Raw genomic sequence first — 24,624 nt, 5'->3', positions numbered from 1 at the left:
GGCTCCACAGACCCCTGCTGGCCCCCACTGCGGTCCTACTTAAGAGTGAGGGGGGAATGAAGGCTGCACCAAACAGCGCTTCAGCGCGTAGCCTGCTGACAGGCAATGCCGATGCACGGGCACTTATCTTTTGCATCCAGTGAAGCCTGCTCATGGCGTTCGTCGGCTCCCACGCTGCAGACTCCGGTTGCTTCGGGAATGACTGGAAGGGACGGCCACGTCCCCGGGATGAAAAACCCGGTCGCGATTCTTCTCGCTGCGAGCTACTCGGTGCTAGGAACTCTTCCGGCTCCTGAATCAAGAAACAGACGAAGGACTAGCACTTGGAATTACGCACAGCGTTGTGCGCGGCGCGTCTTCTTTTGTACGCGCGACTCCTCCCTTAGTCCCGTGGCCTTCTGGGGGATGTACTCTCCGTAGGCGCTCTATCCCGATTCCTGACAAAAGAGACATAGTTAATAAATTTAGAACCAAAACCAAATCAGGAAAGAGTAGAAAAAATAAAAGGACCGCTAACTCGATTGAACACCTTTTCGGCATCCAAAAAAACAGCCACTAAAGAATATTTGTATGTTTTAGATTTACTTAGAACAATGAAAAATAATCTAGTAATATCTAAAATATTTCTTCGTTTAATAAAACCACATTGTTCCCTCCCAGTCAATTGAGGTAATAAGGGATCTAAATAAAAAGCAAGTATTTTCGCAAATATTTTAAAATCTAAATTAATTAGGGAAACAGGTCTATAGTTTTTGCACAATGTATAGTCTTCATTTTCCTTCGGGAGGAGGTATATTAAAACATTTTGAACAGAAATACCAGACTTTTGAGAAGATATAAAGTAAAGAAATAATTGATGTGATTTGGAAGTAAGAAAGTTGAAAAATATGAAAAATCCATTAGTCCTTCATTGGCTGTTGCGATTCCCTAATTGCGATTTTTAAGGAATCGCAATTAAGGAATCGCAAAAGCCTATGCATGTAGAAATTGCTTGAAAAATAGCGATTTCTAAGCATTCCTTAATTGCGACTCACAAATTGCGAGTCGAAATTAAGGAATACCTCCCCATTCATTCCTATGGGCCAAGAGGCCCATAGGAATCAATGGGAAGACATTCTCAAATTGCGATTCTCAATTAGAGAATCGCAAATTGAGAATACAATTTCAAGGGTGCAAGGGTGTCAAGACGACACCCCGTTGCACCCCTGAAATCGATCGGTGCACAAATGTTGCGCACACACATGTCCAAAGGACATATGTGTGTGTAACGTATGACTTTGAAAAATGCACTTTAGTGCATTTTTCAAAGTTTCCGCTATTTACCATGTGGTATGATTCCACGGTAAATAGCGGGCCCAAATAGCGAAATCGCTATTTTTAAAGGCATCTTGCATTGCAGTTAAGGAATCGTAATTTGCGATTCCTTAACTGCAAACGCAATTTCAGAAATTACAAAAATTTGCGATTTCTTAAATTGCGAGTGGCAAGTTGTTTCATGCATCGCAAAAGCTATTTTTGCGATCGCAAACGGACAATTTTTGCGATTCGCTCCGTTTGCGATCGCAAAAAGCTTTGATGCATGTGCCTGTTGGACTTTACCATATTAATGGAACGTATAGCATTAAGGATATTCTGGATATGAATATCAGCATCTAGTGAAGAAAAGTCTCCGTTAAAATTAGAGGGAGGAGTAATAGAAGATAAGTACTGAAGGATATCTTCTTGATTAGACTGAGATTCTGGAGTATAAAGGGTCTGAAAGAAATGAGTAAATTCCAAAAATATATCTTCATTCTTATGGACGGCATGATTAGTAGAAGTTAAGAGAGAATCAATTATTGTATGCTCCATTTCTATTTTAAGATAATTGGCAAGAAATTTCTGTCCGCTATAATATTTGGCATTAGACTTAAGTAAATATGAATTGGCATTCTCTGTGGAGAGTTTATTAAATGCAAATTTAGCATTAATTAATTCATCAAGACAAGTTCTAGAATTAGTAGTATAAAATGAATGTTCTAAATGCTTAGTACATAAAGTAAGTCATTTTAAATAATGTAAGGAAGGTTTATTTTTTCAGGCTACAAAAGAGATGAAATCTCTAGAGACAGCTTTAAAAGTATACCAAATAGGCTGAGGGGAGAGGTCTGGATTCTCATTTTCAAGAAAAACTGTGTTGGTGAATTGTTCAAAGCCTTGTGTAAAATTGGAATCTAAATGACGCAATTATTGAATCTCCATCTCTTAGTTCCCTGAATAGGTAGAAGAAGATCTAAATCTAGAGTGACTGAAGCATGATCCAAAATTAAAATGGAACCTATGCCAGAGTGTATCATATGTTGTGTAAGTGATTTAGAAATAAACAAATAATTAATGTGAGATTGAGAAGAATGTACAGTAGAGAAACAGGTATACTCTTGGACGTTAGGATTACATAATATCCCAGCATTAACAACGGATCTTTGTTGTAAAGTGGATGTGAATTGAGAATGCATATGTGTAGGAATGGATCTAGATGTAGAGTGTCTATAAATAATTGGATGAAGAACCATGTTACGATCTCCACCTACTAGTAAATACTCATCACTATGAGTCATCAATTTAGATTAGGTATCTGGGGCCTGAAAGATTTGTCTGAAATAGTGGTGTCATACAGGTTAAAATAGTCATAGGAATTTTATTCACAAGTAAGGATACAGAAACCCATCTGCTTGCAACATCAGTTTCCTGACAGATGACTTTTATATCTAGACATTCATGACATAAAATAGTTACACCATTGAGTCTCCATGAACCTGGAGAAACAAAAATATGACCAATCCTTTGCCTTTTTAAGTTTATTGATTTCCTTATTCGATCATACATTTCTTAAAATAAGACAATATCACCTTTTAGATTAGAGAAATGAGATAAGACCCGTTGATGGTTTATAGGTGATACTTAACCTTGAACATTCCAAGAAATTATTCTAAAAGCCATCTATAATACAGTAATAAAGTTAAAACTTTAAACAAATAGTAACAACAGTTAAATTACAATATTTTCATATATGTAATGAGATGTAACAAACAATGTGTAATAAAATACCAGCAAAAATGGATAGTATATGAGAAAAAAGATGTATTCATAAAAAAGAAGAAAAAGTAAGTAGAAAAAGGGAGAAAAGAAAGAAAAAGATAAAATATATATAATAAAGATGATAAAAATCCAGGAAAAAAGACATGAGAGGGGTAGAAAAGAGAGGAGAAATGAGAGGAAAGAAAGAGACTGATTCAACATAAAGAACAAACAAAACAACATACCAAAAAACATACACAGAAATCAATGGTGGTAAAGACACCTAAGGAAGCTTACGCAACTGACTTGAAACTTCAGAGCAGAACGGGAATGAGGAACTTACCACCCAGACTGACTAAGAGTTACAATGAGCAACTATGAAAACAGCACCTAACAAAGAGCATGTTGAGAGAAATATGTCAGATCTGACACATAGTCAATGGAATCACCAGTAACCAGTATCTTTTTCCAGCAGGGTCGATGTGAAGCTATGTCTCCAAGTGCCCTTTGTGATATCTCTCAAGAGCATTCATAAAAAGCTATCTTGAATAGGGACCGCTCCGGGGAAAAGGGGAATGGGATAAAATAAAAAATACTGCTGAAGCGAATAAAAAAAGCTTCATCTGCAGCGTCCTTCATAGCGTGCAAATTTGGTCTGGAAAATGTCCCCCTAATGTGTGATATTTCTAACACAAGATTTCTAGAGATGCATGTCCAGTGGGGGCATCTCACAAAAAGTGAAGGACTGGCCTCACACACTACCTGGTGTCATGCTTCATCATAGGCCGTCCTCGCCCTCTAAAAACTCAGTTTGATAGAGGGCGGGCATACACCTGGAGACAGGGATGCACTTCTAAACTAAGTGGTGGCCCGTGAATTTGTGAAAAGTTATCTAAAAACCATTAAAGTTGTCAATAAACTAATTTAATTAAAGCAACAACTGCATGGTATTAAAAAGACGTGGGCAATGATTTGGGAACTAATTCTCCCAGCACCTTGCTAAATATGGTCAACATGTTTCTGCTTTAGGGTCCCCGGAGGGTACATAGCATTTGTCAGGACCAAATGTTGTTAAAGGGCTCCGCCTTTTTACAAATTGTATAAAGGTTCAACCACTAAAAATCCGGGGGTTGTAGGGATCACCCCGCTATTATAGTACTCATGCGAAAAATCTGTAGAAAAAGGAACAAGAAACAAATACATACTGAATGTGTAAGTATCCTGATTTTAATGTTGCAATACATTCATCACCACACTTCAGAAGCGTGCGTGGTGGTATCTAAGTGAAACAGGTGTCATTCATGCGGGTCAACACTTATAAGGAGAGAAAAAACATGTCTCTCTCCGCTTACCCTAGGTCATTATCCTACTTTCTCCATGGGAGGTCGAGGGTGGAAGAGCCTACTGTGACATTTCTGCAAAAAGGGACATAGAATCATGGCCTAGTATTGATGAATCAGGTCCAAGCTAGGGAGTGAAAAAGGCATTCATACAGATACATGTTTAAAAAGGTGCATTCCTCGTGGGAGGGCTGGAATTGCACCAAAAGCGTAAGAGTACGCTCTTTCATCCATCCAAAACACACACACTCTTACTGTCATCTTCAGTGCTTCCAGCCGTGTCTCATATAGTCATCTGCTTTGCCTCCCCGCCGGTGAGTAATGGTGGGAAGGGAACGGGTTTTTATACTGTTGTTCATTGCCTAATTGCTTGGTGATTATTAGGCAGTTGGTAGCACCTGAGCAAGATCTGGTGAATTGCTTGAGTGGTGCCTGGTTGTCTGATTGAGGGCGTTGCCTCATGGGCTGCCTCCTCCTTAAGAGGGAGTGACTGCAGTCCACAGGGAGAGAGAGCGCGCATGTAAGTTGAGCCCACAGATCTCCTCCCGGTGCCATACTGGGTGGGTAGTGGAGCTCTTGCTCATATGTCCTGAACTTCTGTTGTTTGATGACGCATGCGTGTAGTGGCTCGATTGTTTGCGCATGCGCATATGTTTTTTTGTGCCCGTATAGGTTTATGTGGGACGTTTAAGGCATCCTTTTATTGCCGCATTTTATGGCAAACGGTCAAAAGGAATGGGTATTGACCATACTGGTATTAAGATGTGCAATACTTCTACAAAGACAGTGGGATTGAGAGGCACCAATTAATATTACCATAAGGTGTATTTCCAAAGGGGTACTAGTGATATTGATCTTGGTGTCACTGTACCACGTGCGGTGTCAAAGGTTTTCTACTACCAGTGGGGTGTCTATATAAAATTAGACATGTATATATGGCATGTCTGTTTGGCGCGCATGTTGATAGAGTAAGGTGTGTGTTTGTTTCAGGTGTTAATTATTTCATGGACATAACGTTACTTGAGATTACCATTGTTTTAGGATAGTCCTGTATGTGAGTCATTATGCTAGTTGTAGCCATGGGATTTCATCGTTATGGCCTGTATCCCATGTGCGTAACCGGTATACCCAGTGTTGTTCCCTGATATGCAGTTGTCTGCTGATGTCTGTTTTTTGTTTCCTCATCACCTCCAGTACCACCCAATGGAGATCTGATTCAGTGTGGTTTGCATCTAAGAAAAGTTTTGTCAGTCTGGTATTAGATTTTCTACAGCGGATTGTGCTGCAGTGTTCGCTAATCTGTGTTTTAACTTTCATTGTCGTCATACCACTGGACACACATCTCTAGAAATGCTGTAGGAATCCCAACTAGGGACAGCCCCATTTGTGTTTACATGTCGTATTGGAGGCTGGCTAGTCCCTAGGCCCTGTGCCTCTAGTTCCCATCCCTAGTTAACAACTAGGGCTAGTGTGTGGGATATTTCTAACACAAGCAGGAGACAGCCAAATAGTAAGTCAGACACTCTGATACAATTAGTCTTGTACTGGTATTCTGACTATCTTCTGAGCACGGTAATCCTAGTTCAATATTCAAATCAGCATGCTTAGCAATCAGTCCTATCTATGAATCATTATGTGAAGCAATTAGTCCATTGAATATCCAAAGCATGATTGATTAATCCAAACAAAAATAACAGCTCCAAAAAATCTAAGAATGAATGTCAAAGAAATATAAAATAAAAGAAAATGTTACTTGACTGCTAAGTTTGGTAAACAAAATTTCCCAAATCACCACTTCTGGAAACAGAGTAAAGAGCTTGTGAAGCCCTGCAGTCTGGATCTATCCGCCTTTCAATTGAGGGGAGAATATATCATGAAACAGCAAACACCCAACTCCATTGTTGGTAGTTTGCTAGGAACGCTATTGCTTTTAAGATGGTCACGAAAATAATGGCTCCAGCCTCTTGTAGAGTGCCGCGTTAACATGCTCTGGAAAACAAAGTGAAACGTCTCAGGGACCCGCTGACACCCTCCAACGTTTAACCCTTTTCAAAGCTATTTTCATCCGTTGCAAGTGTTCAATGTGAAGCCGGGTGATGGCAACAGCTGACATAATTACCGCTACAGAAGACCCAGCGGAAACAAGGCTACAGCAAAATTGGGAACTTGTAAAGAATGCTGAGTCTCAAGGCTATCCAAGGATAGTTGAAAAATACACGAGCCAAACTGCTCATTCAGTAAAGCTCAATCCACGTGGGAATCCGGGTGAATTGTCAAGCACCTTTCTCTTTCAGGTCGGATCCTAAATAACCGGTCCACAGGTGCTTCCTATTACCTTTGTGCACTCACCTTCCCAGGATTTCTAGGGGTTTGTAGTTTTGATGATAGACCACATTCTTTCTCCAGTCATACTGATATAGAGGAATGGGGGAGAGAAAGGAGGAATGCTGACTCTTGTGCAGATAACCACGCCAAATATATGTTATGAAAAACACAATATACAATGAAAAAACATGACAAGAAAAGAATACTATACTTAAAACATATACCAGACAATCAAGTTGTAAATAACTCAGCAATTTCCATGTCTTCCTCTTTTTAATTATCCAAGAACTGCTGTAGTAGAACAGGGTCCTCATAGTTCATTGTTTTTTTTTTTAAGTCAATCTAAAAATACAAGGATGGAAAATGGCAAATCTGACATTTACATTCCAAAGTGCAGGTCTCATGTCCAAAACTGTCTTCCTACTATCTGCTGTTGATTTAGCTTAGTCTTGAGAAAAGAAAAGATTGGATCCCTGTCATGAGATTTGGCCTTTGAGTTTAAATGCTTTTTTAGTAAATTTTTATATTCTAAAATGTAATGGATGACACCTCTTGGTTTATTAGACAAAGATGCATTCCTTGGGCTGTGACCAAGAGGATGTGCTCTTTGAATATTTAGTACTGGCGTTTCAGGAAAACCAAGAACCTGTGGGAGTAAAGATTGAAAAAAGGAGAGAGGATTAGAGCCTTCAAGCCCCTCTGCTAAGCCATAAATATGCAAATGATTGCACCTGCTGCTATTTTCATGGTTCTCAACTTGCTTTTTGAGATGTGAGATTTCTATTTGAATAGAGGGAACCTGACTCACAACAGTTTGAAAAGTCTACTCAGTGCTCAATTTGAGCTCAATAACGGACCATTTCTCATCAAGAGTTTGAATACTTGTATCTGTTTTCTTCCATATATGCTCTGAGAGCTTTTTTCTCTTCACGAATCAACTCCATAGATATTGGTGGAGGAGATATAGCAGGTGAAGGTTGGTCTTTTTTGATCCGTTTACCTATGAAAGCGTCGAGGAGGCAACCAACATGTTTAGAAGTTAGGGGCGGAAGATTTGATGGTGTTACCCCTAACGGGAGAGATGATGCACCATGCTCTGATTCTTCCATATTCTCCTGATGAATGGAGAAAGGGTTAGAGTCCACCAGAAATAGAGGAGAAGTAGTGACAATGCATCAAACACACCTTGTTTTCCCCATAAAACAAAACTACCAGAGAAAGAATAAGGGCCTGCTTCCGATGACGGTGGGACGCCACCGACAGCCCATCGGTGGCGGTCCCACCACCATCGTAATAGTGTTTGCCACCCGCCACATTAGGATGGTGGGTGGATGGTCGGGGGCGGAAAGGCCATCTGACACTAATCCGATAGGCTCAAGGAGCCTTTTGGACGGTCAATAATGCTTACAATGGTAGCGGTGCCTGTTTAGGGACCACCGTAGACATTACAATTTCAGTTTCCGCTGGCCATTTCATGGAAGTTAACTCACCATGAGATGGCTGACAGAAAGTGACTTTGGGGGTCCCTAGCGGGCCCCCTTCCATACTAGCCCTCTTATTTGGCATGTTGTTTTACATTGTATCTTCTTTCTGTCTGGTACATTTATAGGAAATGCTTATGTTCTTTAGCTTTCCTCTTTGATTTTGTACTGTGTATATTTGTTCAAATGTTGTGTACTGTGTATACTTTGAATCTGTTGTCGGTCCACCTGTTCGCCTCAGAGGCATGGAAAAAATAGGTGGAACTGACGTCATCACTCCGACGAGGCTCTCTTATGGCTCCGGGGACGTCATGCAGAGTCGCAAGCGTAGCCGACGTCCTCGTTGGCGTGGAGAGCTAGGAAAAAATTCTGCGGAATGCTGGTGCAGAGGATATTCATAAGGTGATGAATCCACAGGCATATACTGATACTGTATCCACCAGAAAAAGCGTTACCAAAGGTAAGTAACTTGTTCTTTTGTTTGATATGTCTGGAAATTAAGTACACTACATTTAAACTACATGAGCACTTTGAAATGTGGATTGCTCCAAATGATATGAGCAAAACGAATCATCTTTTTCATTCCATATGACTATGCATAGTAAATTTGTGGGGATAAATATGATACTCATGGTGTTACTGATTAACCTAGACATCTGAAAAAAACACCCACTCAATAGGAAAGTCAGGTTTGATCGAATTTGAAGTTGATTTGCTTATTCACAGTCTCAAAATGACTTCTACAAAATTTACCACCATTCAGCACAGCAAAGTGTTCTATCCCAGAGCGCCTTTGAGAACAATCAAGTAGCTTGTGGTCAATGGACAATCAAGTAGTTTGTGGCCAATAATAGCGAGTATAAGACTTCTGTTCCAACATTGCAATGTTTCACTTTCACCTGTTTAATGTAGAGGATTTTTGGTGGAATGTTTTAGTTTCTGTATAACCATTCCTCCTTGGATATACCAACTGTTTAATGCCTTCACATTCATAGGCCCTAACCTGCAGTTCTGTCTGATAACTAAGGTTCAGGGCATTTAAGATCCGCTACAGTCCTTGGCAGCGGACTATAAGGCTATAATTTGCAATATAAACATTCTCCAAATCCGATACCCATGAGAGCATTCTGATTCAGTGACTTACTAATGCATGATTTTATCACAGACCTCCCTCTTCTACTTCCCCTTTCTCTTTCCTTCTTGCCTTGTGCAGAGTCAAATGTCTCTCTCTTTGTCATATTTACACTTTGACACTTTCATGATGGTAGAGTTACACTATAAAAGAAATTGCACATAAATAAAATATATTAGAACATTGGAATGTGGAGCACTCCATTGTAGACAATGGAGTGCTCCATGCTTCTACGGGCCGGTAAAGGCCCGCAGAGCAACATTCCAATGTTTTACAAAAGCCTCTCGAAGTTCGAGGGGATTTAAATCCCCTCGAGCTTCGAGAAGCCTTTGTTTAATTTGTTAGAACATTCTGCCCTCTAGTGGCAGAATGTTCTAATAGCCTTATAGCCCTTCGTAGCAGGGCTATACCGCTATTAAAGTCCCGCTGCTTTTGTTAAAGTCCCTCGCCTTCGGCTCGGGCCTTTAACGCTGCAGTGGGCCTTTAATAGCCGGTATAGCCCGCTACGGCGGGCTATAAGGCTATAATATTTTGGCATCACTGGGCGCAACCTTATCTAGTTTTTTTGTAATTTGTTTGGGCTAAAATCTGAACAAAATAATGATAAGCAAGGCAAACACATTTCTGAGATTACTCAATGTTTTAAACTTTGTATTAATGAATCGATGAACACAGGCATCAACATATACAAATATAAAAATGAATTATAGTACAAAAATACAGCTCTCATTTAAAATAGCAATGTTAAAGACACTTCCTGACAAGGAATTCTGCTTCTGTGCCATATATAGCGATAAAATTAGTTACAGGTTTTGCCATTCAAGGCTAGTTAATCATTTGAGGGTGCTGCCCATCAAAACCCTCACATGAGACAATACTTTTATTTTAGCAGCTCATTGAAGAGACACATTTTGTGATAGTCCTTCCCCTGCTAAATTCTCAGATTTCCATATTTGTTATTTCCTTGAAACCACCGCATGCTACTAATAGCACGGAGCCCGGAGCAAGGGTAGGACAGCCGCTAGTTGCACTGCCTCTCTGCCATTATAGCAACGAGGTGCTCTGCCATACCTGCCAGCACAGGCCCCAATCTTTAGGGGTCTTTCACCTCAGGATCACTCAACCCGGGAAGTCTAACTGCTTCTGGTTGCTAGTTTGAAAACCACTGAACCAGACTTGCCCTTGTGCTAAAATTACCCAATTTTAATTTCTTTGATGAAGTGCCACCAGACCCATTAGGGGCTAATCTGGCATGAAACATGTCAACCCTATGCACCACACTAGCCCTATAGGAACATTGTATCCAGCTGGGGCTGATTTCTTTTTAACTAGGCTAGTGCCCCCTGGCAATAAATACATTTAGTTAGGATGGCCCAAGACCTATTTTAACTCACTCACTTAGTCACCGCACTAACAAGCCCACACACCTGCACTCACCCTACGGCTTCATCCAAAAAGATCTCCGTCAAAGAGCTCCTTCGTGGGTGCCCGTTGGGCATTGCAGCGCCGGCCCGACGAGGAGCAAGGCCCAGTGATGAAGCATGACATCCTTCGGGGTGTGTGAGGGCATTTTTTAGAAAAGACCTTTCTTCCCCACCCTTAGGAACTACACACCCCTTGTATTCCTTACTAATAGCACAATACCAGTCAAATAAGACTTACATTATTTTTTTCTTGTTTTATTATTATTGTTGTTGTTGTTATTATTTCTATTATTGTTATTACTATTAATAATATTATTATTTTGATGCTGTTGTTATCGTTATTGAAAATAACATCTCACCAAGGTTCATCAATAGTAACTTAATCTGGAGGGAGTGTTATTCATTGATAGACTGAAACACCCCTAAAATTACTAGGGATGCAGGAAAAGGGCTCTCTTCATGGGCAAAAATATTTTCCTGTAGAGAAAATGAACTACAAGTTAGCAAGTGTAATTGCACTTAAAAACTACCTTTCAGCATGTGTAAATATGCATGTGATACATTCAAATGTGCATAATGTTTTTGCATTTGGGTACATTGAAAGTGTAAAAAGAGATACTATTGGGGAATTGTCACTGTCATAGCTTCCCAAGAGTGCTCTGAGAATTCTTTGTGCGCAAAAATTAAAAAAAAATACATAACTTAGCATTTAAAAAACCGTACAAATTCACTGAAAAAACCATAGGTTTCACACACGTTATAGTTAGGAATTAGCATTTAAAAAACCTTGCAAATTCACTTAAAAAACCATAGGTTTCACACAAGTTATAGTTAGCTGTACATTTCACTCGTAAAAAACCAATGAAATTCCATGTTATAGTTAGATCAGGTAACTATAACTTGCGCGACCGCAATGCACAATGTGTCATTTCAGATGTCATCATTGATGTCATGAGTGATGTCACTGACCATGTCATAAGTGATGTAATATGTGACGTCATCAGCAGTTTATTGTGGGCGCGCAAGTTATAGTTACCTGATCTAACTATAACGTGGAATTTCATTGGTTTTTTACGAGTGAAATGTACAGCTAACTATAACTTGTGTGAAACCTATGGTTTTTTAAGTGAATATATATATATATATATATATATATATATATATATATATATATATATATATATATATATATATATATATATATATATATTCACTGAAAAAAACATAGGTTTCAGGCACGTTATAGCTAGGAATTAGCATTTAAAAAACCTTAGAAATTCACTGAAAAAACCATAGGTTTCAGGGGCGTTATAGTTAGCTGGACTTTTCACTCGTACAAAACCATAGAAATTCCCCCGTTATAGTTAGTTCAGCTAACTATAACTCGCGCGCCCGCAATGCACTGCTGATGACGTCACATATTACATCACTCATGACATGGTCAGTGACATCACTGATGACATCACTGATGACATCTCAAATGACATCACTGATGACATCACTGATGATATCATCCAGTGAATGTGTGTTTTTCTGAAAATTACACATGTTTTATATATGTATATCTCAAGGTCGATGGAAGAATAAATGGGTATATAAGTGTCTAAATGGATGATTTGTTTTTGAAAAATTGATTGTATAACTGACTGATTAAGTGTATTTTAGTGAATACATGGCTTAGTGAGTAATGTTTAAATATGTAAATATCTGTATCAGTCTCTCACTTTGTGTATAAGTGGCTGCATGGGTTGGTGAGTAGCTACATGAGTGTCTATATAGGTTATTAGTTGGTTTTTTGAGTATCAGTATAAGTGTCTGATGTCTGTATGGTTCGTTGGGGGGTATTACGTAGTGCATAGGTGCATGAATGAGTGACTCACTGTTTGTATGTGTTGAAGACAGCATGTGTGCAGGACTGTATGGGTGGATGAGTGTGTGCATGGGTGTGTTAGTGAGTGAATGACTGTCTCAATAGTGTCTCTATGAGTAACTACATATGTTTTAAACTAGTATATGTGACTATTGGTGTATATAAGTGAGTATATGTGAGAGTGAGAGATTGAAAGAGTTCCTGTATGAATAAGTATGTGTTTCTATAAGTGATTGTTAGAAAGACTAAGTATGTGTAAGTTTTTGTAGAAGTAAGTGTGGTGGTGTGTGTATAACTGTATATGCAGGTAAACCGATGTTTGATTCTTTATTAGCATGAGTGACTATGTGTGTGAGTAACTTTATGGATGAGTGGCGTTGTGTAACAGGATGTATAGGTGTATGAGTACATATGATGAGTGAGTACATGTATGAGTGACTGTATAGGACTGTTGGTGAATGAGTGGATGTGGATGTGGATCTTACAATTACTGAATAGGTTGTTGTAACTGGTATTGGTATGTCCATTGTTTTGAAAATTGTAATTTCTATTTTTGAATGTGTGTATCAAAGGTTATATTAGGGGGAGAGGAGGTCTGCCACTCTATCACAAGGATGATGTCATGAGTGATGTCATCAGTGATGTCATGAGTGATGTCACTGACCATGTCATGAGTGATGTAATATGTGACGTCATCAGCAGTGCATTGCGGGCGCGCGAGTTATAGTTAGCTGAACTAACTATAACGGGGGAATTTCTATGGTTTTGTACGAGTGAAAAGTCCAGCTAACTATAACGCCCCTGAAACCTATGTTTTTTTCAGTGAATTTCTAAGGTTTTTTAAATGCTAATTCCTAGCTATGCCTACAGAGATAGGACATGTGAAGAAAGAAGGAAAAACGCACAGAAAGAAAAAAAGAAATGCAGAAAGAAGCAACAGAAGTCCTCAAAGACGAAGAAAAGTGCAGGAAGAAGTATAACGTGCAGAAAGAACAAACAGAAGAGCAAAAACAAGCCTTGTTGCAAAATCATCCTGTACCCTCAACTTTTTCAGACGGATACTGGTGGTAACTGAGTCTGACTAACCAGTCCTAGAGCCAGTGCTATGTTAAAAGACACTCAGAATACAGTGAAAACACCTACATACACTAGGGCACACTATGTGTTGGGGTCCCCCTGTGATTAGCATGACCTCCTCTGTAAGCCCCTAGTATATAATAGGGCAGGGGATTAAAACTACCTCCTAAAACGCACCACAGGGTGTGTTTGAACACGTCACCTCATGCCCCGTCCCCTCCCTTCCCCACTGTGTAAACACTCCCTGTTGCCATTTTAAGTTGGGAGATTAAGTCCCCTTGAATCCTGAGGGTCCCTAGGGTCCAACTAGACCACTAGGTACCTCCAGTAAGCGCCACAGAGCTGCGTTGCATGGAGGTGTAAAAAGGGGCGTGGCCTCAGAACACCTGTCTGCAACGCAGCTCCCTGGCGCATATTGGAGATACCTGTTGGGCTAGTTGGCCCTCAGGGACCCTCAGTATTGAAGGGGAATTAATTCCTCAACTTACAACTGGCCAGGGGGCGCGTTTGCAGAGTGCTGCAAGGAGGGGGCGTAGCCTCCGGAGCGATGCCGGTCTTTTATTTATTTATTTTTAAGAAGGAGGGCTGTGTGGCCCCCTTTCTTTTTCTAATTTATTAGCCCTGGGGACCCCATCCCCCAGGGCCTGCACCCTAATTTTTTTTGTTGAAAAAAATTAATTTGGCCCTCCCAAGGCCTTAATCAGCCCCGGGGACCCCCAACCCCCAGGTCATGGCCTTTTTTTAATTTTTATATTCTTTAGGAGGGGGGCTGTGTTGCCCCCCTCCTCAGGCCACTTATGGCCCCGGGGACCCCATCCCCCAGGGCCGCCTTTGTTTTTTATTTTTATTTTTATTTAAAAAAAATATATATTTATAGAAACACCTAGGACATGCTGGACAAACCGTATGTACCTATCACCATGACGATTTGCGTGATATTCATTAAAAGGCGACTATGCATACAATGAATCCACGTAGAATGTATTCACACCGCTAGTGAAGCTCTGACATGTCTGACACCCTACCGTGCCTAATCCCGGCGCCCCCGCTGGTGGGTACTCTCCAAGTAGACACCCTTGTCGTTTATTTATACAAACATGGGTAGCTATTGACGGGCACATTTAATACACATGCACACCAAGCCATTCAAAGGGGATTCGACAAAAATTCGACCAAACTATGCAAGAAACCCCCTCACGGTTAATAAAACACAAATCCACCGCCGGATGTGTAATACTTTTTATTTTACTCTCTGGAAAGGAGGCAAACCTCACTTGAGAGTCACAGCGTGCTCCTGGCTGAGCCCAATGCTGTGTTACACCCACCAGTGCCCGCCGAGTGCCACACACCTCTGTGTTGTATTCCACCAGCTAGTGCGTATGCTATGACACTCTCTAGCCCATGTGCACTGTAACACCACCCCGTGAATATGTCATGCCACACTTGCCTTTGCACAGGTTATATTGCCCCATCTAACGTGCCTTCCTCGATGCCTATGTTATAAAGCACAGCGCTATGCCATACATATTACAATCTGGGATCCATATCTTTGTCACAGTGCCTATGCAATGTTACACTACCCAGCACATATTTTATATTACAACTTTAGAGACTACTTAGGTTACACAACACTGCCCTGTGCATATTACACTCCAAGGCGCATATCACATAGCAAGCGCTAGTGCCTGTGCTATCTCGCGCTCTCCAATGAATCTGTCATTGCGCACAATGTATTGCATATTATATTTCACGCCCTGGTTCATCTTATATCACACGTTTTGGTGCATAGGGGATGTTTCTGCCAACCGGCCCCCACCCGTGCGGCCCACCGGGGGATCGCCCGGTGCCCGATATGGCCAGTCCGGCCCTGGTTGCTGTGTTAGCTTTGGTCATGGCTTGTCCTAAAGTTCTGTCATCATAGCCTCTCCGCAGGAATCTACTTCTGGCCTCTTGCTGATATTGGAAAATATCTTTGTCTGAACTACACACTATACGAATTCCTAAGAATTACCTGTGTGAAATACTGTTAATAAGGTGCTTGGGATGAAAACTGGAGGCGTGTAAAATAGAAATCCCGGCTGTGGGCTTCCGAAAAAGGCATGACTGAAGTTTGCCATTATCAACATAGACATGTACATCTAGAAAATTTGTTGCATATTTGTCTATATGAGCAGTAAATTCAAGATTTAAAGTGTTGACATTGATTCTAGCGACAAATTATTCTGCTTGTGTGTGTGTTCCTCTCCAAATGACAAACACGTCATCTATATATCGCCACCAATTGACAACATGGGTGTCCCAATCAGAGCGGTGCTCCTCCATGAGGACTCGCTCCTCCCACCAGCCCACATGTAAGCATGCATAACTTGGGGAGAAGCAAGCCCCCATGGCAAAACCCCGGAGCTGCTGAAATATTTCATTTCCAAAGCCAAATAATTATTGTAAAGGCACCAATTTATCATTTTTAACAACATTTTGTTATGACTGTACAAAACCAAACGTTTGTTGTCCAAATAATGTTCCACTGCCCTCACACCATCCCTGTGATCTATACTTGTATAAAGGGAGGCAATCTCCATGTTTTTTAACATGTACTCATCTGACCAAGGTTGGTTCAAAGTTTTCTCAAAAAGTCACTGGTGTCATGGCTATAGGAAGAAAGGCCCACGCCGAATTCTTGTAGAACATAATCAACATAGCATGGGATGTTTTCCAGTAGGCTCTTTCTAGCTGAATAAATGGGCCAACTTGGAACTGGGGACATACTTTTATGTATTTTGGGAATTAAATACATTATCGGCATGACTGTAAATTAATTGTGTAGAAACAAGTATTCTTCCTTAGGTATCAAACCATCTCTTTTCCAGCCCCCTAGTTCCACCTTGAATTGTTTAGTCAAGGCCTTAACCTGTTGCATGTCATTTTCTGTAACACACCGGATCATTTAAATGTCTGTTGGCCGCCTGTTTATAATCATTTTTGTGCCATAGAACTATATTGCCACCCGTGTCAGAGAGTGATTATTAGAGAAGCAGTACAGTGCAAAAGCAAAGACCCTTTGGCACTATTAGTGAAAGAGAATTTGTAGTACTAAAATATGTATGTGTATTGTATTACATTATCTCACTATGCATGCAATGAATCTATGACTATAAGTGATGATTTGTGATTTTTTTCATTAGCTATAATTCTTGAAATACACCCGTCTTATGCTCTGGCCAATGCTCCAGTTTAAGGTGTCTGTTTGTGCACTGTATATCAAATGAATAATTTATATAGTAAAAAGTCTCTTTCTAACAATGGCTATGCATGCATTTTTCCATCTGTAGGTAATGTGGTGAATGGAACCATTGGCAAGCAGATGGTTGATATGTTAGTGGAATCTTCCAACAATGTTGAGATGATCTTGAAGTTTTTCGACATGTTCCTGAAACTGAAAGACCTGACATTCTCTGATGCCTTCAAGGAATATGATCCAGATGGTAAGGGTGTAATTTCCAAAAGGGATTTCCAGAAGGCAATGGAAAGCCATAAGCACTACACACAATCTGAAACAGAGTTTCTCCTGTCGTGTGCAGAGACAGATGAGAATGAAACTCTGGACTACGAAGAGTTTGTTAAAAGATTCCACGAACCTGCCAAAGATATTGGTTTTAATGTAGCTGTCCTCCTGACTAACTTATCAGAACACATGCCTCATGACACTCGATTACAGACTTTCCTTGAACTAGCAGACAGTGTGCTTAATTATTTTCAGCCCTACCTAGGCCGCATTGAGATCATGGGAAGTGCAAAACGTATTGAGAGGGTCTATTTTGAGATTAGTGAGTCTAGTCGGACCCAGTGGGAAAAACCTCAAGTGAAAGAATCAAAACGACAGTTCATCTTTGATGTGGTCAATGAAGGAGGGGAAAAGGAAAAAATGGAACTCTTTGTCAATTTTTGTGAGGACACCATCTTTGAAATGCAACTCGCTGCCCAGATCTCTGAGTCTGACTTAAATGAGAGGTCCTCAAATAAAGAAGATACAGAGAAGGACAAACCTGAAGAACAGGACCCAGGGATGGGCTTTTTTTCCATTGTGACTGTTAAATCGGCTCTTTTCGCTCTCAGGTATAATATATTGACACTCGTGAAAATGCTCAGCATGAAGAGCCTGAAAAAACAAGTAAAAAAAATTAAAAAGATGACCATGAAGGACCTGGTCATGGCCTTATTCTCTTCCTGCTGGAGCATCATGGTGGATGTTGTGCACTTTATGTCTAGTGTCTTCCGAGGTTTCTTTCGCATCACCTGCAGCCTGTTGCTTGGAGGAAGCCTGGTTGAAGGGGCAAAGAAGATCAAGGTATCTGAACTCCTAGCCAACATGCCTGATCCCACCCAGGATGAGGTGCGGGGAGAAGGCGACGAGGTGGAAAAAAAACTGGTAGTCACGTCTTTGCCTCCAGAAGACTTAACTGACCTAACAGCTTTGTCTGAAGATAGTGACTTACTCTCAGACATATTTGGCTTGGACTTAAAGAGAGAAGGAGGGCAATACAAGCTGATTCCCCACAACCCAAATGCTGGGCTGAGTGACCTGCTAAGCACCCCTTCCTTGCTGCCATTACCTGATTTAGAGCAAAACATCCAGGTAAAGTGACCGCACACAATGTGTGACACATATTGCAGCTTTCTCCAGTAACACAGAGGGGAGTATACAGCATTTGTTGCAAGACCATAGTATACATTATTTCCAATGTTGATATTCATTCCTAGCAGTAATACTATTGTGCTGCTCCATGCAAATGTTTCACAGGTATAAGCAAATGGCAGTGAAAATTGAATGTATAATATGTCTGCAGTGGACCTAGGTGTTTGCTTAAAAATGCAATTGTTTGGAATGATTGCATTGTGTGTGGTGCTGGAGATTGTTATAATAATGTATGTTTTTTAAGTGCTACATGATTTGCCATTCCATAGCAGCATTGTATAGCCAAAGTACTTGGTGTACACAAGAGGTAACATGGCCATCTTCTCATGTAGGAAGGGTACTCTTGGTCCTATGATGTATTTCAGGATGTTCTCTTATCAGGTAAGTTCGTTGTTGAGAGTTAGGTTCCTGACCCACCACTGATAAAGAGATAGTCCTTTTAACCTTGCTGTGTGAAATAGTGTGAGACCACCAGGAAACTGTGAAAAGAGCTTGATGTGAGACCTGATTTTATATTCCAGGAGTGTTTTTCATAAATAAAACAGCTCACAGGCCCACCCTCCTAGGGAAAATTGCTTGTTATGCCCATTCCAATGGGAAGGCCCTTGATATCCAACAACTAAGTCAAATTAATCTTGATCTCCAGAAGCCTGATCAAGGAAAACATAAAATATTAGGATCTACAATTAGAAGCTCCACTGCCCCTAAACAACAGGTTCAGCTTTGTACTGAACCCAGATTATAATATTTTGCACCCTGAAGCCACACACCAGCCTTACTGGAAGGTAAAGAGAATAGCGGAAAGCAAAACCTTTAATCTTAAGTTGCCAATAGGTGTTAACAGGCACCAAGTTTGATTCAGCCAATTGGTGACAGAGCAGTCATTCAGCAGTGGCTCCTAGGTGGTTGTTGAGTGTTTTACTTTGTCTATGCCCAGCTTGTGTGCTAGGTGTATGTAAACTTATGAATAAAGAAGGTAATATGCAGGCAGAGACAACAGATACCGAGGAAGGCAACACCTCAACACCTCATTTATTTCAGGGTTGAATATAGCAGAATGGAAAACAGCCTCCAAAGAGGAAACTTTCTTCAAAATGTCTTAAAAGTTCAGGCCTTACATGGCACCTTAAATCTAAATTCAAACGCTGCTTTCCCCATCGCTCACTCTCCCATCAGTGAAAAACACACAAATCAAAGATTGACAGGTAGTCTGTCCAGTTAGATGTCAAATCAACTATGACAAGGGTTGAGATGGCCATTCTTTCCCTCTTGCATTTTTCCAGTGCAATGCAGGCCATTATAGGATAAGGGAGTGTCACTCCACCTCCTGCTAACCAAAATGCTGTCACTCCAGTCATTACACAGTTGACACTACTTTCTCAATCATTCCTCTCTTACATTGCACAGAGCAGACTGGCCTAATTTAGGGCAATGTGTAAAGTATTAATGTAGTACCAAAACAGTGATAAAGTCAAATTGCAAAACAGTAAATTCCCAAAATGAGTTAGAACAGTAGAGTAACATATAATAAACAAGATGACAAAAATCCAATAAGAGGAACTGGACATATGCCTTTTTCAAGTAGAAATAGCTCTAAAAAGCACAAAGCGTCAATGATAATCAATGGTCATGGTAGACTAAGAACTAGGCCCGATTTGAGGTTGACCACAATGGAGCGCAGGTTGGACACACCAACCAAGTTTGTCTAACTTTCTGCAGTAGTCTTTTACCTCCCAACCACAGGAGTACAATTCTGAGGCCCCCAGAATACCAGGGGAGGGCACTTGTAGACTTTCAGGACACCAGGCAGAGGCCATCAGCAAAGTCCAGCCCAGTTCCAATTACCATTGGTTGGATGGGTACTGCCTGAATAAGATCTCTTGCAGCTTGTTGTTTCCTTGTAGCCACACAGGATGTAAGCCAACTGACTGCTGGATCCCACTTCTTTGTTCTGGATACAATACAGTCCTTCATGGCTCCTCTCAGGTCACATACAGCAGGTCCAATCCTCTTCCAATCTTTTACAGGTCCAGAATGTGTTCTGAAGTAGGTGACTGAAGGTTCCACAAGTATGCCTGGCACCAGCTGGTTGGTGGGTATGACTCCTGGGCATTTCCTAAACAATGGGGTAAATGTTCCTGGGGCCAACTCAATCAACTTTGTCATTAGTTCCTATTTGCCTTACCTGAAAAAGGCCAAAATGCCATATGTCAGAGCATTTTCAAAATGGTGAAAGTGTTTGGGCACACTAAACTTCAGATCTGAGGGCTGGGGTGTGTGATAAATGTCCTGTTGTAATCCTAGGGTCTTACCACATCTAACACTAGAATCCAGTTTGAAGCAGACACTGTATCCACAACAAACCTGGAGACAGACGTCTGGTATGACAAAAGCAGGATTCTTCAGCAACCAGACAGAGAATCCACAAGAATAGTCTTGGTATCCTGTTCTCTCCATTTCAAGTGTACATGTGGCTCAACAGACCTGCCACGCAGGATTTGACAACATGGTGTCACAGGATGCCAACAGCCCACACTACAGTATTCTGTTGAGTTCAGGTGAATTTTCTTTGCCCATTCAGGTCAGCCTATTGTTTATTCCTGATAGGCATTTCACACCTCATTTACACCTTTTCAAAGGCTGCTCACAGGCTGGGAGAAGCTGGGGAGCTAATGCTAATGCAATCTATGACAGCTAGGCTTACCACAGTGAAAATAGCTTTTTGAGCATTGTGACTGTGGGAACATGGTACCATTAATTTTTGCATACTATGCACACTACTTTGTGTCTGCAAGACCTACGTATAAGTGATTTATTAATATTTAAAATAAGGTTTTCCCCTGTCAGGTAGTGGGTTTACACTGTAATTGTCAGGCTACACAGAGTAGGCCTGAAGGTATGTTTGCCCTGCCACTGTAGTGTAATGCACAATAGGCGCAGCAGTCCACTAGTGGCATTTAAATCCCAGGCCCTGGGTGCACTTTCTATGCCATATAATAAGGAACCATAGGCAAGTTAAATGTGTGTATTAGGAATAAGGCATTTCAACCTTGTTTAAAGGAGGAGAACAGGCACTTTACCAATAGTTAGCAGGGGTCAAGTGCACAGAGATATGAAGTCAGCAACAATGTAGGGTCCAGTAAAAGGTGAAAAGTCTGGCTTAACCACACAGAAGAGGCAGATTTCCTACACTTTACAAATGTCAAATAATAACAAGTTGCATATTCTTGAGTCAGTGTGATGTAGATAAAAAGCTGTTGTTAATATTACTTAATGGCTATTAGTATATTAAAATGTTCATGGTGAAGATGGAGTAAGCCAACCCTATTCAAATCAATTACCTTCAGCCTCCACGCATATGGCAGCAGAGCATGCATTAACTTCTTGAGTTATCTTACCAGTCTCATTTGTGGTGCCTTCTTCAATGATAACAGTAAAGTATTCCTAAAGTAGGATAGACATAAAAAAATAGGTAAAGGAAAGGCAGAAAGGGAAAAAAGTTAAGGGGTGCTGAGATAGGAGAACACTTGGTGGCTTGAATGTTATAAATTAATTAAATTAATTATAAATAATCAGCGTGAGTGGTGAGAATGGAGATACATGTTATAGGCACGCTGTAACAGGTTCTGGTCATACTGAATGAGACTGGAGAAGAGGTTAAAAAAGTGATGGAACTGGAGCTTCAGGCAATCTAGCTCTGACAGATATCCAGGAAGGGGAGGACATTGTAGGCACACGCCGAAGGATCTCAAGCAACCAATGGGTCACAGAGAGACCCATAGCTTCACCCGGATCCTATGAGGCAGTAGTCAATCTGCTATAAGATTATAGGCAACAACCACACCTGCAACTAAAAGATCTGTTATACAATAATAACGAGACACGTAATTGATTGTAGTTACCTGAGCGCAGCACTGATCGATAATAAGCAACAGATCAAAAATGTCCTGATGAAGGTCACTGACAAGGGGCATATATGGCAGAATCATATTGATGATAAGGACTGGTAATATGTCTGAACTGTACCTAGCTTTTTAACCTTACCCCTATCTCACTTTTCACATTAAAAACACTTTTTACAGGTTTAGGAGGTAATTTGACTTTTTTCTGCACAGATCCCAACAGTATCTTCCAGATACTCTCCCTCCTAATGGAGGTGTCACTCACCTGGAGAAGCGAGTACCCAGGTGCAGAACCGGGTGATTACGTAACCTACTATATCACCCCAGAGGAGGGTGATATAGGAGACTCTGGTATCAAGACCAGTGGGGTCACTCTCTTCTTCATTTATTTGCTATAGGGTTTTGAAGCCGAGTGAACCCTTTTTTCTGCTTCCGTCTCCCCCCTTTGAATCACAACGAAGGATGGAGTAAGCCAACCCTATTCAAATATTTTACCTTCACAGTGCTGGTGGCAGAGTGTGCATTAACTTCTCGAGCTACACAAAAGAATGTGTAAAGAAAAAGCAGAAAGGGAAATGAGTTGAGGGGTGCTGACGTAGAAGTACACCTGGTGCCTTGAATATTATAAATTAATTGTAAATATTCACCATTAAAGGTGAGTATGGAGATGCTTGTTATTGGCATGCTGTAGCAGTCTGGTCATACTGAGAGAGGCAAGAGGAGAGGTTGAAAAAGTGATGACATGATCTACACATGAACAGTGTGGGACTGGAAATTCAAGCTGTCTAGCATTGACAGATGGGCCTGCTTGAAAGGACCAGCACATAGGCATGTGTTTATTTCTGTGGGCCATCACAAGACCAAATAAACCCCACATTCTGGCTCCTTGTACCTGACCTATCTGAGAGTACAACACTGCATAATATCCAGTTCAACACTGTGGGCCTCATTCACAATATTTTTGCGCACGTCAGCGCAGCAAGTCTTCCTGCTGCTCTGCATCAACAAAAAGGTGTGAATGCGCCGTATCTACAAGATATGGCGCATTCCTGTCCTTCTCTCCTGCACCGGTGCACAAACAGCAGTCGTGCGCCAGCGCAGACACCCTTGCTTCATTTTGCAAGTGTGCCTGTACTGAGGGGATGATTGTTTTTGGGCCGGAGGGGACACCTTCCGGAACAAAAGCAATCCTTAACCCGTTCCGTGCAATACCTTGTGGGTGCTGCGCACGACCGTTGGCCGATGCAGCCCTGCCCACTCAGTAGAACGCCCGCACCGCAGTGGAATGTCTGCCGCGGTAAACGGGTTAAGGGCATGTTCCTCTTTCAATACGTGCTGCAGAATGAGGAGAAATAAAGTATTTCTCCTCATTGCACGTCCTTATGCCTTCCTGGCGAGGCGTAGGATTCTGATGCAATCCCGGGTTTACAAAATGTTGTAAATCTGGGAATGTGTCAAGTTCCATGGATGTTGCATGGGAACACCCACAAAAAAAAAACATGGAATGGCCCTTTCACGCAGAGTTATGCATGAAAGAGAAACATGTTTACAAAACCATGAGAAATCACACAGGGTGACTTTATATGGCCTTGTGAATATGAGGAAGCCAATTGCGCTGCTGGTGGGTCAATAAAAGTGACAAACCGGTGGCGCAATGGGCTTGTAAATAAGCCCCTGAATGTGAATACTATCTTCGAAGGCCATTGGTACAGAGAGAATATGATATGGCTTTACAATCTTGGAATGTTAAATTTGTGCATATAAAGTGTGATTAAAATGTGCAACTGAACATATTCGTGTCATAAATAATTTTAATGATGTTTTAGTTGTTGCCTGCCACTAAATGGTCACGAAAGTGGAACATCCATGGGTGGTGATAATGTCTTTCTCCAACTTAATACAGCACTTGAACACTTCTCAGTAGCATCATCTAGAGATTACTCATATTTTTGCTTTGACTTTCTCTCCTTACTATTTCCAGTCAGAAAAAGGTACGGAAGGTGAAAAGGATGAAAAAGATGAAGTTAAAGCAGAAGTGGGGAAAACAGGGTATGTATAATGTTTTCTGTAATAGGCATCCATCTTGGGGAAATCTAAAGTTATCCTATTTTGTATTATGGTATGTTATGTTATCCTGTTGAATTTGTAGAGCTGAAGCTATCACGCAACAGCTATATTTAAATGTTGAAGTTGATGTTTGTAGAGGTTGCTAGCATTCAATATTTTTTTTCGGCTTTGTTGTTTAATTTTTTTTTGTTACTAGCTATTTCACACACCTAAGTCAGGAAATAAAATATCTTTTATATTAAAACACATTAAGCAA

At 40.8% G+C, this 24,624-nt stretch overlaps 1 protein-coding gene across 1 annotated transcript in view; it reads left to right on the top strand.

The window, feature by feature from the left end:
- RYR2 (ryanodine receptor 2) overlaps positions 1–24,624 on the top strand; it is a 3,458,987-nt gene that overhangs the window by 3,102,779 nt on the left and 331,584 nt on the right. The window contains exons 88-89 of the mRNA XM_085612346.1: positions 17,036–18,339; positions 24,283–24,350. Coding sequence (XP_085468472.1) covers positions 17,036–18,339; positions 24,283–24,350 — 1,372 coding nt within the window. The remainder of the gene's footprint in view (positions 1–17,035; positions 18,340–24,282; positions 24,351–24,624) is intronic.

Source organism: Triturus cristatus, chromosome 6 (assembly GCF_964204655.1).
Source record: "Triturus cristatus chromosome 6, aTriCri1.1, whole genome shotgun sequence".
Taxonomy (NCBI): domain Eukaryota; kingdom Metazoa; phylum Chordata; class Amphibia; order Caudata; family Salamandridae; genus Triturus; species Triturus cristatus.
Note: the sequence above shows the minus strand (reverse complement) of the source record. Positions and strands in the feature narration are given on the sequence as shown.